This window comes from Dermacentor albipictus, chromosome 8 (assembly GCF_038994185.2).
Source record: "Dermacentor albipictus isolate Rhodes 1998 colony chromosome 8, USDA_Dalb.pri_finalv2, whole genome shotgun sequence".
NCBI classification, from domain to species: Eukaryota; Metazoa; Arthropoda; class Arachnida; order Ixodida; family Ixodidae; genus Dermacentor; species Dermacentor albipictus.
In genome coordinates this window covers 47,855,781-47,871,025 of record NC_091828.1, presented here as the reverse complement: position 1 = coordinate 47,871,025, position 15,245 = coordinate 47,855,781, and the positions used below count along the sequence as shown (strand labels likewise).

General features: G+C 47.9%; 1 protein-coding gene across 1 annotated transcript in view; it reads right to left on the bottom strand.

The window, feature by feature from the left end:
* LOC135910195 (fatty acid synthase-like) overlaps positions 1-15,245 on the bottom strand; it is a 181,493-nt gene that overhangs the window by 102,416 nt on the left and 63,832 nt on the right. Inside the window, exons 6-8 of the mRNA XM_065442247.2 lie at positions 12,168-12,290; positions 10,375-10,608; positions 6,078-6,379 (exon numbers count right to left, since the gene is read on the bottom strand). Of these exons, the coding sequence (XP_065298319.2) occupies positions 6,078-6,379; positions 10,375-10,608; positions 12,168-12,290 (659 nt within the window). The remainder of the gene's footprint in view (positions 1-6,077; positions 6,380-10,374; positions 10,609-12,167; positions 12,291-15,245) is intronic.

Here is a 15,245-nt window from a genome sequence, read left to right as displayed (position 1 = left end):
CTTGTTTGCACTGCTTGTACTAAACCTCATACGGAACACGAGGCCCGAATTATATGCGAAAACACCCGTGTACTTAGATTTATGTGCATGTTAAGGAACCCCTGGTGGCCCAATTTACCGGACGCCCCCACTGTGGCGGGCCTCAAAAACATACCGTGGTTTTGGCACGCAAAACCGCATATTTTAATTTTTTTAGGAATGCCCACTCCATTGCTGACGTGTACAGAATGTAGACAACGCGTGAGAGAGAACCACCTTGTGTCAGCCTTTAGTGACAGCGATTTCGTCCGAAACAGCGGATCCTGATTGTACCGTCACTACGTTATGTCTGCAAAGTCTTTGCGTTGTATACAAAAGTCGTGATGGTATACAGAGATCGGACAGACAAGTGAAGAATGACGAGTGTGAAACGTTCTCGTAAACTTTCTCCACATTGAGAGAGCAGCTTTCTTTCCGTACCATTCCGCCACACAAGGTGATGAAATCTTGTCGTCCAGTCGTATGCCTGGTGTAAAGCCGCTTTGTACCTCCGTCAATAGCTCCTCCGTGTCAGCCCAGGCGCTGAGCGACTCCTGCAGCTGTCTAGGAGATAGACGGTACAGCAAACTGGTGACGGTATAAGTCGGCCATTCTGAATGATACTTGCATCTCTGCCCCGTTTGAAAATCGGAGCCACCTTGCTTTTATGTCAGTCTTTAGGCATAGGTTCACCATGAATGACAGATGTGGGCATACAGGCGAGTTGCTCCCTCGAGTTGGCGCCCGTAAACTTGATAAAGCGTGATTGCATGGCTTCAGGGCCCCAAGTTGTGCGAGCACTTATTCGTGTCAGAGCATGGTCCATCATGACTCTCGAGAGAAACAAGCAAAGTCCATCCTTACACATAGTGCTCAGTAGGCCGTGAATATTTATGGTTGCTTAGAGCAAACAAGGAAGGATCGAAGGGAACAAGGGGAGCTCCCCTGGTTCCTTTCCGTACTTCCTTCCATGCGCTAGCCTATCATAAATATTTACGATCTACTGAGCAATATGAACCGACTAGCCCAGCAACATGTACTTCAGGCTCTCATACAGTGCCTTCAGCTGAGGAGGGGACAGGCGGGCCGGTCGTGTCATTGCTCTGCCGGGTGTCATCATGCGGGCTCGGGGAGCGAACACCTTGGAAATGTGTCTTGCGGCGTGGAGCTAGCGCCATCTGGTGGTAGTGCAAGGAACCCAGGGGCGGGCACTGTTTCGCTGCGATTGGTTGACCTATTCGGTAAGAGAACAAACAGCGAAGCCGCAGCACGCCCATCAAAACCCAGCGAGTTTCGCAAACAAAAGTTTCCATTTTAAATGCGCAGGCTGTGCGAGCGTTCCCCCACCCGCCGTCTATACGACATCCTCAAGTTTGCGCGGTCTTCTACTAGTTCACTGGAGTTGACACCGAAGATCTATTTGCAGCTTCCGAACACGCTCTGGTTAAAGCAGCGCTCTTCGTATATCTTGTGCCTCAAGCGCCGACGAGTCCCGTCACGGGCACTTCCTCCACTGCGGCGGTGACGGCTCCGCGCCAGTATCAATGCGGCTCTTGGTCTCCAATGCGTTTTTTTTTTTTCGCGAAAGCTGAAACCCCGGGAGGCGCGCTACCGCATATTAGGCCGAGAGCTTCTTGCTGTTTGACTGTTCGTGTGGCACTTCGGTCAGATCCTAGGGGTCCCAATGTTTCGCGTCTTAACGGACCATAAGGCCCTCGGACATGATTTTCATGGGACTCATACGCACCCACTTCCAGAGAGATTCGCCACTTGAATTTTGTCTGAGTAAAAGGTTCACTGGCGTTACATTGCAGATCCCGCAAGCGCTGCCACAGAGGCTTTTTACTTATTGAAGCCATGTTGACAAGTACTTTGGAGATGAGCAGATCGCGGCAGCGGAGAAGTGTCCAGCGAGCTGGCTCTACACGTCTACGTCACTCGAATCTTCGCGAACGAGCCACTCCAGGGTTAATGCTGCACAGCGCCTCGTAACCTTGTGCTTAGTGTGGCCGAGCATGAAGTCTGACGTCAGCAGTTGTGCACGTGAATACCTCCAGTGCCAGCGGGCAAAAATTACCCTAAACACAAAGCCACCGATACAAATTTTTGCCTACCGAACACGCCTTTCGACCAAGTGCACATGGACATCATTGGTCCTCAGCCTCCATCCCGTGCTGCCCAATACATCCTCAGTTGTGTGGAACGGTACACCCGCTGGTCGAAGGCATTCCTACTAAATCACCACAGTTACCATTGTGCAAACATGCATTACCGGCTGGATTTGCCGTTTTGACTGTCAAAGCGTCGTCCCCAGTGATCATGGACGTCAATTCGAATGCGACCTGTTCTGCGAGCTGGCAAACCTGCTGGGTGTCTGTCCCATCTACACTATATACACGTCACATTCGCAGGGCTATAGCGCCTTCTTTCGATGCCTCTACTTCAGTACCGGTACCAGGAGTACCCCGGTGCTGCAGCACCACTGGTACCGTTATCGGCTAAAACGTGGGGTCCCGCTCGTTGCCGCGGTGAGAAGGGGAGCATTTTCGCAATGATCCCTTGATACACCTAGCGTTAAGAAAGATTCTCGTTGAGACAATGTGCCTCTGGTCGAAGACGCAGACGCTGTGCCTAAATTCAGAAACCTATGCGGCATAGGCGGCAACCTCCGCCCACAGACCCTGCACAGGGCTATGAACTGGTCTCTAAGGAAGCGGCACTCGAATTACTGGTTGACTCCGAAGTACATCTAGCGTACGTTGGCAACACCAAGCATAGCAGATGGTACAACATAGTGCCACAAATACCCACCTTCCAAAGGATGCTTAACGCATTCGTGGACAGTAATCGGTATTGGCTCTAAATTTTTAAAATTCGGTTAGCATCCTTCGAGCACTTCATGTACTTTTCTGTCTATCTGTATGTCTGTCTGTCTGCTTGTTGGTATTTCTATTTGTCCGTCAGTGTCTCTAACCACTTTCCCCCAGATTGCGCCACTGGATAGTTCAATGTCTAATGGGTAAAGCGGCGGGCTGCTGTGCTGATGTAACCAAGTTCACAATCAATCATCCGGCCAACGTGTTTCAAGAGTATGTGACATTGGTTCAGACCGAATAATGGCACAACATAATATACGCGGACACAAGAGACGAGGCGAATGCCAAGTTTCCACTGATTTAGTCAGGAAAACGTACGCCGATGTAAAAATCTGCCACATTCGCATACATACTGTATTCGGCAAAAATGAACATAAACAAATGAAACAGAACAAATGAACAAAGAATGAACAAATGAAAAACAGAAATGAAGAACTAGCAATAACAATTACATACCTAAGATCCGTACTTCATGTCCCCGTATTTTGTGCCGTACCATTCTGAAGTTCGAACTATGCGCCAACTAACCAAGCAGGCAATTTTAGGCAATGCGACGATAGGTATGTGCTGCTCTTCAATGAGCCTCGCTCTCCCCATATTCGGGCACTGGACATGTGCGACTAGTGTTATGAAGCTCTTAAAGGGACGCATTTTGAACGAACTTGCATCCCTGCATATGTGCAATTACATATGTGCCGCTTTTCCATGAATCTCTATGACGTCAACTTGGATCAATAGATATGTGCTACTGGGCATGCGCAGCTCTTCAACGACAACTAAAATTAGCACGGCCCATCTCACTGTGACTGTCGACGATTATGCGTTGAGCATTTAATCAATGTAGCGAGAAAACGAATTTCCGCCAATGAAACAGGTAATTATGAGCCGTGTACTACAGCGGGCATTGTCATTCGCGCTTCCTTAAGACTAGTCGGCGCCATTTAGTGAAGCCGTCTCAAAGCCTGCACATGGCTTCCGAAATGAATTGCACGCCGTTCCATGCGAACGCTGAGAAAAGCGTAATGCGGCAACTTGGCTCCTCTCTGGTGCTTCTGTCTGCACGCGCTGCGCCATCTGGTGGCACTGTCAAAAAGTTTGCGCGTGGCATCCGTGAGGGAGGCACGGCGCGCCGGTTTCTGTGAATGCTGAGAATTGAACTCAGTGCCACACATTCAGTGATCCCCGTTAACGATATAGTCAATGAAGTGAGGCACCTGCCCAATGCATTCAAGGCGCACCTCGCTACAGCGTTTGCGCGATAGAGGTTCATTGCAAAGCCGCTCATGCCCAGTTCATTTGTGGCGAAACCTGCCGTAGCGTGAGTTGCTGTCTTTGGGGAACCCTTAGGATGTAGATTCGATGCCACCTAGCATCGCAGAAATTTAAACAATCTTTTCGATCATTGCAGAGCGGCACATTCCCAGTGGGACATACCTAGTTAAACGACATGGCTTCAAAGGCGTTCATGGAAGAGTGGCACACATCTACTGAGACAAACCCAGGGACCCAAGTAGGTATCAAGGAGGTTCATTGAAGAACACCACAGACCGAGTGACACATAGCCAGTGCTCCAAATCGGAGTCAAAGAGTTTCATTGAACCTACCTACGTAGTCCCGCATCTACAGCAATCCATGTAAGCGTGAAAGAAGTTCGCTGAAGAGCGGCACATATGTACACGTTACCACATTTTAAGTACCCCAAGTTCGTCCGCTAGTTTGTTGCTTCCTTAAAACCACGATCCTTCAGTAAAGCAGCCCGATGCCCTACGCATTCGACCATGGACCACCCATGGACCCAGGTGGGCGGGAAGAGTGTTATGTACAAAAATAGATAAGATATCCCGCGAAAAGTTAGTGACGTACCCTGAGAGATCTAACGCAATAAAAATATACTTTTTCTCCTTCGGCGAACGGAATCGTACCCTCCTATTACATAACAAGCCATTTTCGCGTGAATATATAGATTCGTCACCCACCATGCGATTGCGTCATGGTGGCGCCTTTTAATGGCACATATCTAATGGGAAGTAAAAACGCACCTGCATACACGTCACATACACGAGGTGTTTTAGCGGTGGCAGTACGATGTGTCACTACATTGCTTAAGTGCTAATCGCTATAATATTCTCATTCATCCTGAGATTGTTTTTGCCCGTATTTTTTCTAAGTGTTTTACATAAGGCGTTAGTTTAAGCAACCTTACAGGATCTGCACGCCATGTTTGAACGTCACATATGCTGCGCAAGCCAGGAAAAAAGGCCAACATGTAAGAGCGAGCGAACCAGGTTGGTGGTTTTGCTTTCTTAAGGGCTGCAGAAGACAGGGCAAACCTCTTCTTTCGTCATTAAGGACCACTTCTTTCTCTCTTGATGCACGCAGCATTTTCGTGCGATGAATGACGCGACGTGCCATGCGATGTGCTCAGTTTCAGATACGCCACGCAGTAGAGTTATGAGTGGAGTAGAAGGAGACGGCGTTCGCTTTGGAACGAGCACGAGCTCTCTCCGATACCAGCGCTCGTTTGCCAGCGTTGTGACGGAGAATACTCGTGGACATTGAATAGACACTGCTCACGAGTGTCTTTTGTGGCGTGAAACGACGTAAAAGAAACACCGTAAAATTTCCCTAAAAGAAACAACTATAGCCCATGTAATGGTATAATATGAGTTGTCGCGATCCAGAAAGTGCTTTTCAAAAGGAATTGCAACATTTTTTATTATTATCAGAGAGCAGAAAACCACCTAAATCTGCGCCACTTTAATTTGCGGTTACAAGTCATTTTTGAGAGGGAAGGACACTTCACGTAGGCATTTTTGAGCTGTTCAAGCAGGTTCACTATGTTCTGGGTCCGACAGCCACGGTAGAGGCGCTGTTATCGGCTGCCGCTACGGAGGACATGGAAGGCGAAGAGAGCCACGCATCGTCAACACGAATTATTCAACGGTCAAGGAGTGTTCTGAGGCAGCAGGAACAACAACGTGTGGCGCGTGCTACCGCTTCACTAATGAATGCCGCAGAAGTCACCGCCGTAGTCACCGCCGCAGTCACCGTGTAAGTCGCGTTTCCTGGATAACTTGCATGCAAGCACCATGCTACCTGTAAATCGCCTTCCAATAGCGTAAGAAGTCGGGAACGCTGTCAGTACACAAATTAACTGGCCAAGATATTCAATAAACAACTCACCAGCAGCGACTCCTTGCTTCTACCGGCCATAGGAACAAGCCTTGGAATTTCGGGCTTCTCACGTGGAAGAAAGTCGACGTGCGGACCCTTGTTGGGCTCGAAGATACCATGCACATTGGTACCGCCAATGCCTTGAGAGCTGATGCCTAGCAGACCACCATCGTAGGGAGTTTGCCTGTCAACCACCTTGACGCGGCCGTCATGTAACGAGGTGATATCTGGGCTTGGCTCCTTGAAGTGCAAGTTGGCTGCTATGGTGCCAGTCTCCATGGCTAGGATTATTTTTGCCACCGAAGCGATACCTGATGGAAGATGCGGCCAGAAAGCAAAAAATGTCACCACCGCTAAAGGGGGATAAAACTGCTGCAAAACGCTTATTTTGTCAAGGTCACAAGCCAGAAATTGCATGTTGCGCTGCTGATTTCACACTTGCGCGAGTGTTTCGGCGGAAAGCTTATGTACTACTATTCCCAAGAGAAGAGCCTAGTTCTGAAGCCTGCACTGAGGTCAATTAATAAGCCACTGAATGTCTTCAATAAAACTTTTGGGGACGCGCAGGCGCAACACCGATAACAAGTATTCACAGTTGAAGCTTTCATTGAGAAATAATCGTAGAGAGGCCTAATGAAATGGCAGCAAAGCACACTGTTTAGAGGAAAATAAAGGCTTCAAATGATTACCAGAGGTTGAAAAAGAAACGTCGCGGGAACCATCGTTCGCACAAGGAGACTGTTGTAGAGAAGTCCCCTCATCGAGGTGCTCAGCGCAAGTGGCATTCCTTGTTCAACCCATGTTAATACCCACAGCAATACGCTACACAAGATAACGTTCGTTGGAGACGGAAGGTATATCAAGTCAATTTTAAAATGGCGCACAAGGGCATTTACCTGCCTTGGTGACATTACTTGGGAGAGAGGGAAAATAAAAGAATCCCTACTCAGAAGGTAGATTTGCTGCGTTTCAGCTTAGCGTGAAGATGCGGTTACTTAAAGGTGACGAAATGATGCGGTGCATCCCTAAGTGTCCTTATTACCAGTACGACTTTAGCCTTACAGCATATCTCAATGCTTGCAATTTTTCATTTGCCAATAAAACATGCATATACACTAAAACAGAAAATAAAACGAGCAGGACTCACGTTAACAAAAACAGAGCTCAGTACAGTAAGTTCTTCGAAATTTATGTTGTTTCTGCTCGTTCGATAGCATATGCTCAGACGTGTTGCGGCAAACGGCACCAGAAAGCACCAGAGACAGCATCGTCAACCGCAAGTTGGGCGAGTTGGTAGGTTAACATTTTCACGCATATGTCCACCGAGACAGAGGAATGACAAGGAACGGACGACACGAGCGCTGACTGACAACACACGCTTTACTGCTTGACAAATCATTATAAAAAATTAGGTCACGTGGTTCTTACCTCATATGCGAGGGTGCCGGGAAATCAGACCAATAATTTCTTTTGTGTTTTGTACAGTGAAACAGACGTTTGGATAACACATGTGGCGGAATGTATCTGCATACGACGTGACTCGACTGAGATTGTTTGTTTTATATTTTTCAACAGCACGGTGTTTTGGCGAAACAGGGTGTCACATTGCCAGCGCCCGCGATGTCCGTCTACTTCTCCATGTTCGATGTAAAGACGCTCGAAATGTGGACTAGATGATGCACTACCGGAAATTCTCGTCCGAGAATATCGCCCTTAAATACAACTAGGCCTTATTTTTCAAGTGCCATCGCAGCTTATAGTACTTATAGTCATCTACTGAAAGCGTTTGCCATGCAGATGTTGTATGGGTAACTGATTGCGCAATTATAATGTAGCTTGTACACATTGGTAAGTGCAGTTTACATAGTGTGTGCGAATTGACTGGTCCGCGTTGCACTTTCCTGCGGTGGCGCCGCGGACACTTGCGCTCTAAAAGCTGGGACAGAAAGGATGTGTTCGGCCTTCCACTTCGCAGCGCTCTGCACAGCAGAGTCATCAGTCGTGTTCGAATACGTGTCCGAGCGCCCGACGGCCACGCATGGTGTCGGCATTCTTGCAACATGTCAGATCACGTGCGCAAAGAGAAAGCACGACGGGAGACATCGTAATGAACATGCAAGTCTTGAGCAAGCGACGACCCTGGGCGCCTAGGCGCGACAGACAGATGAGCAGTTGTGTACGGTTCTGAAACTTTCTCTATTTCCGCATCGCTACCGTGCACCGCCAGGTGCGCACGTCTTCGGCTCAGGGGCTATTTGCAGGCCACTAATAAGAAACTTAGGCAATAACCAGCCCTACAGCTTCGCCAAGATTACATTGATAGTATCAGCTAAGCATTTACAAGCAGTTCAGCCCAAGTCAAATTCCGGACGCGTTGGCTTTTAATGCACTGAGAATTGTTTCTTTTTTAATTATTTCGTGCCCTGCTCAAATTTCTGGGGTCATTTGTTGCTGTAATGAACTAACCTCCCAACAATGCTCTCAGAGAAGACTCAGAGAAGTGTTCTTAAACTTCATTAAATAAGGAATTAATCGAACAGTTTCGCTTATTGTAAGCAAACAGAAACACGGAACATATCGATATTGACCATTTTAATTTGTCGCGTGTCCACTGTTTTCGTTACGACCGGTGACAGTGTTTAGCTGGTTATCAACGTTATCTAGTTAGCGCAACGAGAGGCGCCCAATTGTATGCCTCAAAGTTATTGAATGTTGCCACCCATTCTATAGCTAAAGTGTATTGCGCAGTGAAACTGCACACCAGACGAGGATAACGTTGTACACATTCTCAAATATACACAGTCACTAGCGACTATTGCGGAGTGCAAATGTCGCCATACATAGATAATACCAGACCCAATTTGTATGTTCAAATTGGATGATCGATGACTGTATTGGTCGCATTTGATGTGATTTAAGTGTTACTTAGCTTTCTGAGCATAAATTCGTCCAATGAATAATTACAGTTCTAGCTCAAAATCTTGCCTCTGGTGGGGTCTTCTCCGTCATTACGTGACAACATACACATGAGGCTTTCCACTTCACTACGGTATATCAGAAATAGTTGCAAAGAAAATCGGAGAGGAAATGGAAACGAAAGGTTGTCTAATGGCGTCAGCAATGTTGAAATCTCTATTTTGGACAAGAAAGTGCTTCAGAAAAGACACTAAAGGGTTAAGGACGCCGGCTACTCGTTCCTTGTAGCTTGCCGTGTGGCGTCACTAATTGGCCGGTGTCCGTGCGCGAAATGTAATGGGCATCAGGAGTGCAGCCGATCAGGCAGTAGCGACGACATCGCTTTGCAAAAACTTGGCGATTTATTTACAATACGGTAAGGCTAATTAGATGAGAAGGGATAGGGTACATGGCGAGGCCGCTAAATTAGCCCCTAGTTGTCTAGTAGTGACGCGGTCGTGACGCAAATTGAGGTGAAAGACTTATGATTAGCCATTTAGTCACGTGGCGTCCACAACTACCTACTGATTCGCCACCGTGTTACCGGAATAACACCGCTTTTTTCCCGACGAGGAGATCAATATTACGCCATAAGTGTATATAGCCTTTCCATTGTTGCGGAGATGACTTGTTATCCACAAGAGGAAATACTTTGAAAGCTCCCACAAAGAGCGATTCACGATCCATTGAGATGGTGACATTATCGATTGACATAAAGAGCGAGTGCACTTAACGTCGTGCTCGTCGGTGATAGCCAGTCTGCTCCTTCGAACCACTCAAAGCATAAGAAAACACACCTTGTAAAAATACACTTAACAGTTGAAGTTGGCAGGCACGCGTCAGGCCACTCTAATCTGCAAGGTATGCGTTACCTGCCACACTTAATCGGCATTTGCAGAATGCCTAGTCCTACCAAGGGCCACGATAGCATTAATTTAAACTTTGAGAGATGCCCACGTATTTATTTTCTTGCGTGTAGCAATCACACCTTATCGTCGATCTTTAGCTGAGAAGGAGGGCTGAAACATTTTACAGCCAAGCTGTTAAGGGCTAGTTCTCCCGGGATCGTGCCCGTGTGTAGACACAAAATCCCGAAGATAGCGCAATGCGGGGCCGACCCACGGCGGAGGTGAAGTAGGCGTTAAGCACTCCCCATGCGTTGGCCGACCCCGAAGATGGCGCAATGGTGGGCTGACCCGTGGCAGAGGTGCGGGTCGGCGCTGCATTAGGTGTTAGCCATTAAAGGGCCCACACACACAGCTGGTCATCCTCCTTGACAAAGTGGAAGGGCACTGAGTTTTTTTATTCTAGTCGCTACCGGTGATAGGTTATTGTAGTCACATCTGCTTACCGCAGGCACTCTCTGCATGTCCCATGTTGGTCTTGACGGATCCCACTTTCAGTGGCTTATCCCGTCCGGGCGGACACAGGGCGTTGCTGATCGCTTCCAACTCCTGTCTACCGCCAGCCTTAGTTCCCGTACCGTGGGCCTCAACATACTCTACTTTCCGAGGGTCCACGTCGGCTTCGGCGTATGTGGCACGGAGAAGCTGCTCGTGCGCAATGGCCGACGGGAAGGGGATACCTGCAGGAGTCGGAAAAGTGTGCCATTGAAAAGCCTAAACCTTATTTCTAATCGGCTCAGCCCCAAGGAAGACACCTTAGTGAGAACTGCTTTCCTCACAGCGGATAAATTGAGTCCAGGTAACCATAACCCAATATATCTAACGCCAACATGTTGGCGAGTTCGGTGACTTTGTGAATGGCTACACGGGTTGAAATCTGTAGTGACAAACGCTGTCAACAAAACAAAACGACAAATACTGTAGGAAGCTGAAAATGTTTGGATCATTGCGCCTTTTAACTATTTCAGTTCCCAGATGTAATCGTCGGCTCATTTTAGCGCGATAGCGTTAAGGGGGCCTTGTCACAGACAATCGGGCGTCCCACGCCAGACGCCTCATCGGCAAAAATATTGTCGAACCACGTATACCAAGGCCTTCTATGTGATGGAAGGACTTCACTGAAGTAATTTTCTCAAGCTAAAATAAGTGGAAAAATCGTAAACAACGACTTCCACGCAATCTGCGGACATGATAGTTTACGGATAGTAATTTGATTATAAGAGAAAACATAATTTTGTTACGCGAAAACTTATAGAAACTCCTTCACACACATAAACTGGCCGCAGTGTTCATAGACCGGGCGCGATGTCAGCCATTTCGCGCATGCCAGTGCGTTGGCTGTCTTCGGGGCCAGGGAGCGGCGCGCCCGGATCTTTGTACTAACGCCAGCTGGCTCTCGCCTCCGCCACATCGCGGCCCACGGAAGAGGCCGTCGTTCCACCACAAAGCTTGCCTTAGTGCATAGCGTTCGCTGCAAGCGTTTCCAGGTAAACATTACGGTCATACATTCCAGTCGCCAAAAAAGCAGTCAGGGATCTTTTAATGCTCTCGCGCTCCACTCTTAAAGGCAAAGCTTAAGCATCCTCCGAATTTTCGCAATCTGATTGCGGCCGGATTTCTGTCAACTATATTTTAATGCAGCTTTATCGAGCGGGAATATAGTGATGCTGGTCAGTATCTGTAGTAAATAAAATTTAAATGTTTACCGACAAGTGCCTGCGTGACAGGCGTGATTCAAGGCAAGTATTTGATTCAAGTGATTCAAGTGTTCGCCGAGTTAGGGATGGGCGGTTGTATATTGCAAGTGTGCCTTGCGTTGGGTGCTACAACGCGAGCAAAATTATATAGCATAACAAATAAACTATATTAGACCCACATGGGCAACGTCAAATGTAACACCGCACCGCGAGGACACATATTATGCAGTTGCGCAGCCCCCTTCGGCAAACCGCTCTAATCGCTTCCCGTGCTTCACACTCATCCCTGAAAGGTAAGCTGTTCAAGGTACACTATCATTGCCGATTTGCTTTGCGTTCGTGGAGGAGATAAGTGTTATTCTTCAAACACTTGCTTCCCATAGAGCGGGTGGTACAAAAGTACAGTATTCGAACTGGTGCCGGTAGAGACTCTTCAATGTTCGTAATTGAACGTCTGAATTTTGGGTGAACTCTGGTGAAGACAACCCTGCCAGCTTATGAAACGCAGCATTGCGGCACAGAGTAAGTCCAAAGAATTTTACCTTCGGGCTTGTACCCATCTGTGTTGACATTTATGTTGATGACCTTGGCGTAGACACGACGGGCATCAGAACGTCTTTGAAGAAACATGGAGCCGACAGTTTCACTTCGAACGTAGCCATCGCCTGCGTTTAAGAAAAAACAACTTCGTGGTCTGAAAAACAGAGACGGGTTAGAACACACGTACTAAATATTATATCAGTTGCGGTTTCAAAGAAAGAAATAATTTAGGCGCGCGCCAATTAAAAGCAATATTTGCGGTCATTGACTCAACTGTCATTATTCATAATGCCATAATGTCCGGTTGAAAAAAAAATGAACATCATTCTTGATTTTTCTTTCGCTGCTGCTATACCTTAAAAGAAACCCAGACGACAAACGCAAACAAAAACCCTAGTATAATATACCGCGCGCGCATTTCAGACTGCTAACACATTGTGATTTTCGGCAAATTGACAACAAAGAAAATCGTGTACGTTGATGATTCTCATTTATTTGCCTAATTATCGTAAAGGAACAGTTTATCCCTCATATTCTTCAACACCGCTTCTCTTATCACTCCACTTTGAGTTATTGGATGTGTTGACTGCTCGATGAATTTTCTGCATATCCTCTCTAAAGCGGGCTTGTGGCGATACCATGGAGCTCATCACTTTTATATTTCTTCTATGCTGATTAATAGCCTGAAGGACACTCGGTTCGGGTAATTGTTTATTCACCCCGAACCAGGATTATTGCCCTAACATAAATACTGTTAGTATTCCCATGCTTTCGGGCCTCGACTGCTGCAGTCAAATTTTTTCTATTTCGCACTGCAGATTCATAAGTATTTTCTTTGCTATCCCTAAATACCAGTGCCTCTGGCAGGGTTTCGGCGTCCTCAGTGACTACTCAACATAAGTATTGAAAGCTTACAATTTATGTTCTATAATTGGAGCATTTACTCGATGATGACGAAGATTTACTCAAATATTCACCTAGCCTTGTTAAGCGCATCGTGTAATCTATAGGCACCTATCAGTCTATTAATACATCGATCTCTCTTTAACTTTTTTTTCTTCCGTAATACCTAGATGAGTAGTACCCTAGACGAGATAATGGTAGCGCACAACGTCGCGCAGTACGTGTGTTTGACAAAAAATAGAAAAGGTCGCAAATAAAAGGCGAAATGGTCGCGATACCCACAGCGATTCGCGAGCGCATCGTCGTTTTGTCGTTGCGCAAGAACATGCACTTGACGCATAACGTCGGCCGGCGCAACAGGCGCTCGCGAGACTTGCAAAAGAAATACGGCGGCGACAAGGAAACCGTTTACGTAGATGCGGCCCGTTACGAGTGGCGACGTGGTTTCGCTGTCGCAATCACGGACCACAGCGGAACTTGCGTCGCGAACGCGACGATACGCACGGAAGAGATGGAGGCGGCCGAGGAAGCAGCGATAGCCCTCGCGGTAGCCACCAGGGACGCCGAGGTGATAATAAACGACTCGCAGGCAGCGATACGCAACTACGCTAGCGGCCGGATCTCCCGGGAAGCGGCCCGCAATCTCTAAATTCCACAGGGCAATATTTGCCGCAAAGACGACAGTTTCCTCGTATGGACCACCCCCCCCCCCCCCGCACACACACACTCACACACACACTCACACACACACGGACCCTGCTCTCCCGGGAAACGACACGACCCACGCCACGGCTCGAGAACTTACATGCCGAGCTGCGGCGCCCGCCGGCAATGCCGACGTCTCGCCCACCACGAGAGCGATACAGGAGTGGACGTGGGGGGATCGCATGACCACATTCAGAGACATCACGCAACACTACAGATTGAACAGATGTAAATACCCACCACCGCACGCCAAACTAAACAAGAAACAGGCGGTTGCATGGAGGCAATTGCAGACACACACATATCCGAACCCGGCGATCCTGCACCTCTCCTACCCCGACATTTATTCGTCCGACGATTGTAAAGCGCGCGGAGCCAGAGCGACGCTGCAGCACATGCTGTGGGCAAGCACCGGTAGCCAGCAGCAGTAGTCCCCGACGAACGGGGTAGAAATAGCAGTCTCGAACCGAGGGGCGCGTTGGGAGGCGGCGCTGCTCAGCTACCACCCCGCTGATCAACTGTGGGCCGTTGGGCACGCCGAGGAAGCCGCCCGAGTCCAAGGACTCGAGGCCGTCACCTACGCTGGGCTGCTTATGGCTCCACCCCGCCCAAATCGCGGGATAATGACAATATAGTTTTCACTCACTCACTCACTCCGTATGTAATACCCTCTCCTGGAGGGCCTTTAAGGGTAACGTGAATGAATAAATAAAATAAATAAATTGTGAGCAAAGATGGAAATACGTTTATCTATACCTTGTATAACAGATCTTTTCCTGTCAATTTCTTGTCTGCTTTCCATCCCTCGGTGCTAGAAATATCACTTGCTTACTTCGACTGCTGACCTAATGGTTCCATCCACTTTAAATCCATGCACTCCTGGAAGGCGGACATTTCTGACGGGTCTCGCTGGCTGAGTGCCTTCGCCTTCCACTAGGATGCGCTGAGTTGTCAGCGGATGTTTACTGCAGCATATGCATGCCTCATCTTGTTGCGAATATTGTGTCCAGTATGTTTTTTTTTCCCTTATGAACCAGCTCAGACCGTAAATAGCAAGTCACTATCCCCTGTAATATGGTGCAGATGTTCCTCTCTAATTTATTTCTTCCCATTCTTGTAAGTCTCCTTGGCTCTCAGAATCGAAGGCCGTGCCATCTTGAGGCAATAGTGCGAATTTCGATTTATCAAACTTCCACTGCTATTGTGCACCAAAAATGCGTTTACATGAACTTGCTTCAGTGTGGACGTGTGCCCTTTTGTGCAGCTACCGTTTGCCGCACTCGCACGCGCACTCGCACGCGCACATGCACGCACACGCACGCACACACTCGCACGCACACGCACACACACATTACCGTTATTGAAGCCTAGCCTCGGCGTAACTCGTCAAAGAAACATGACCAAGCTGCTTCGTCCCAGTTGAGTTGCTGTGCCAAAATTTTCCCTAATGTTCTGTTCTTTGTGCTGCAGAT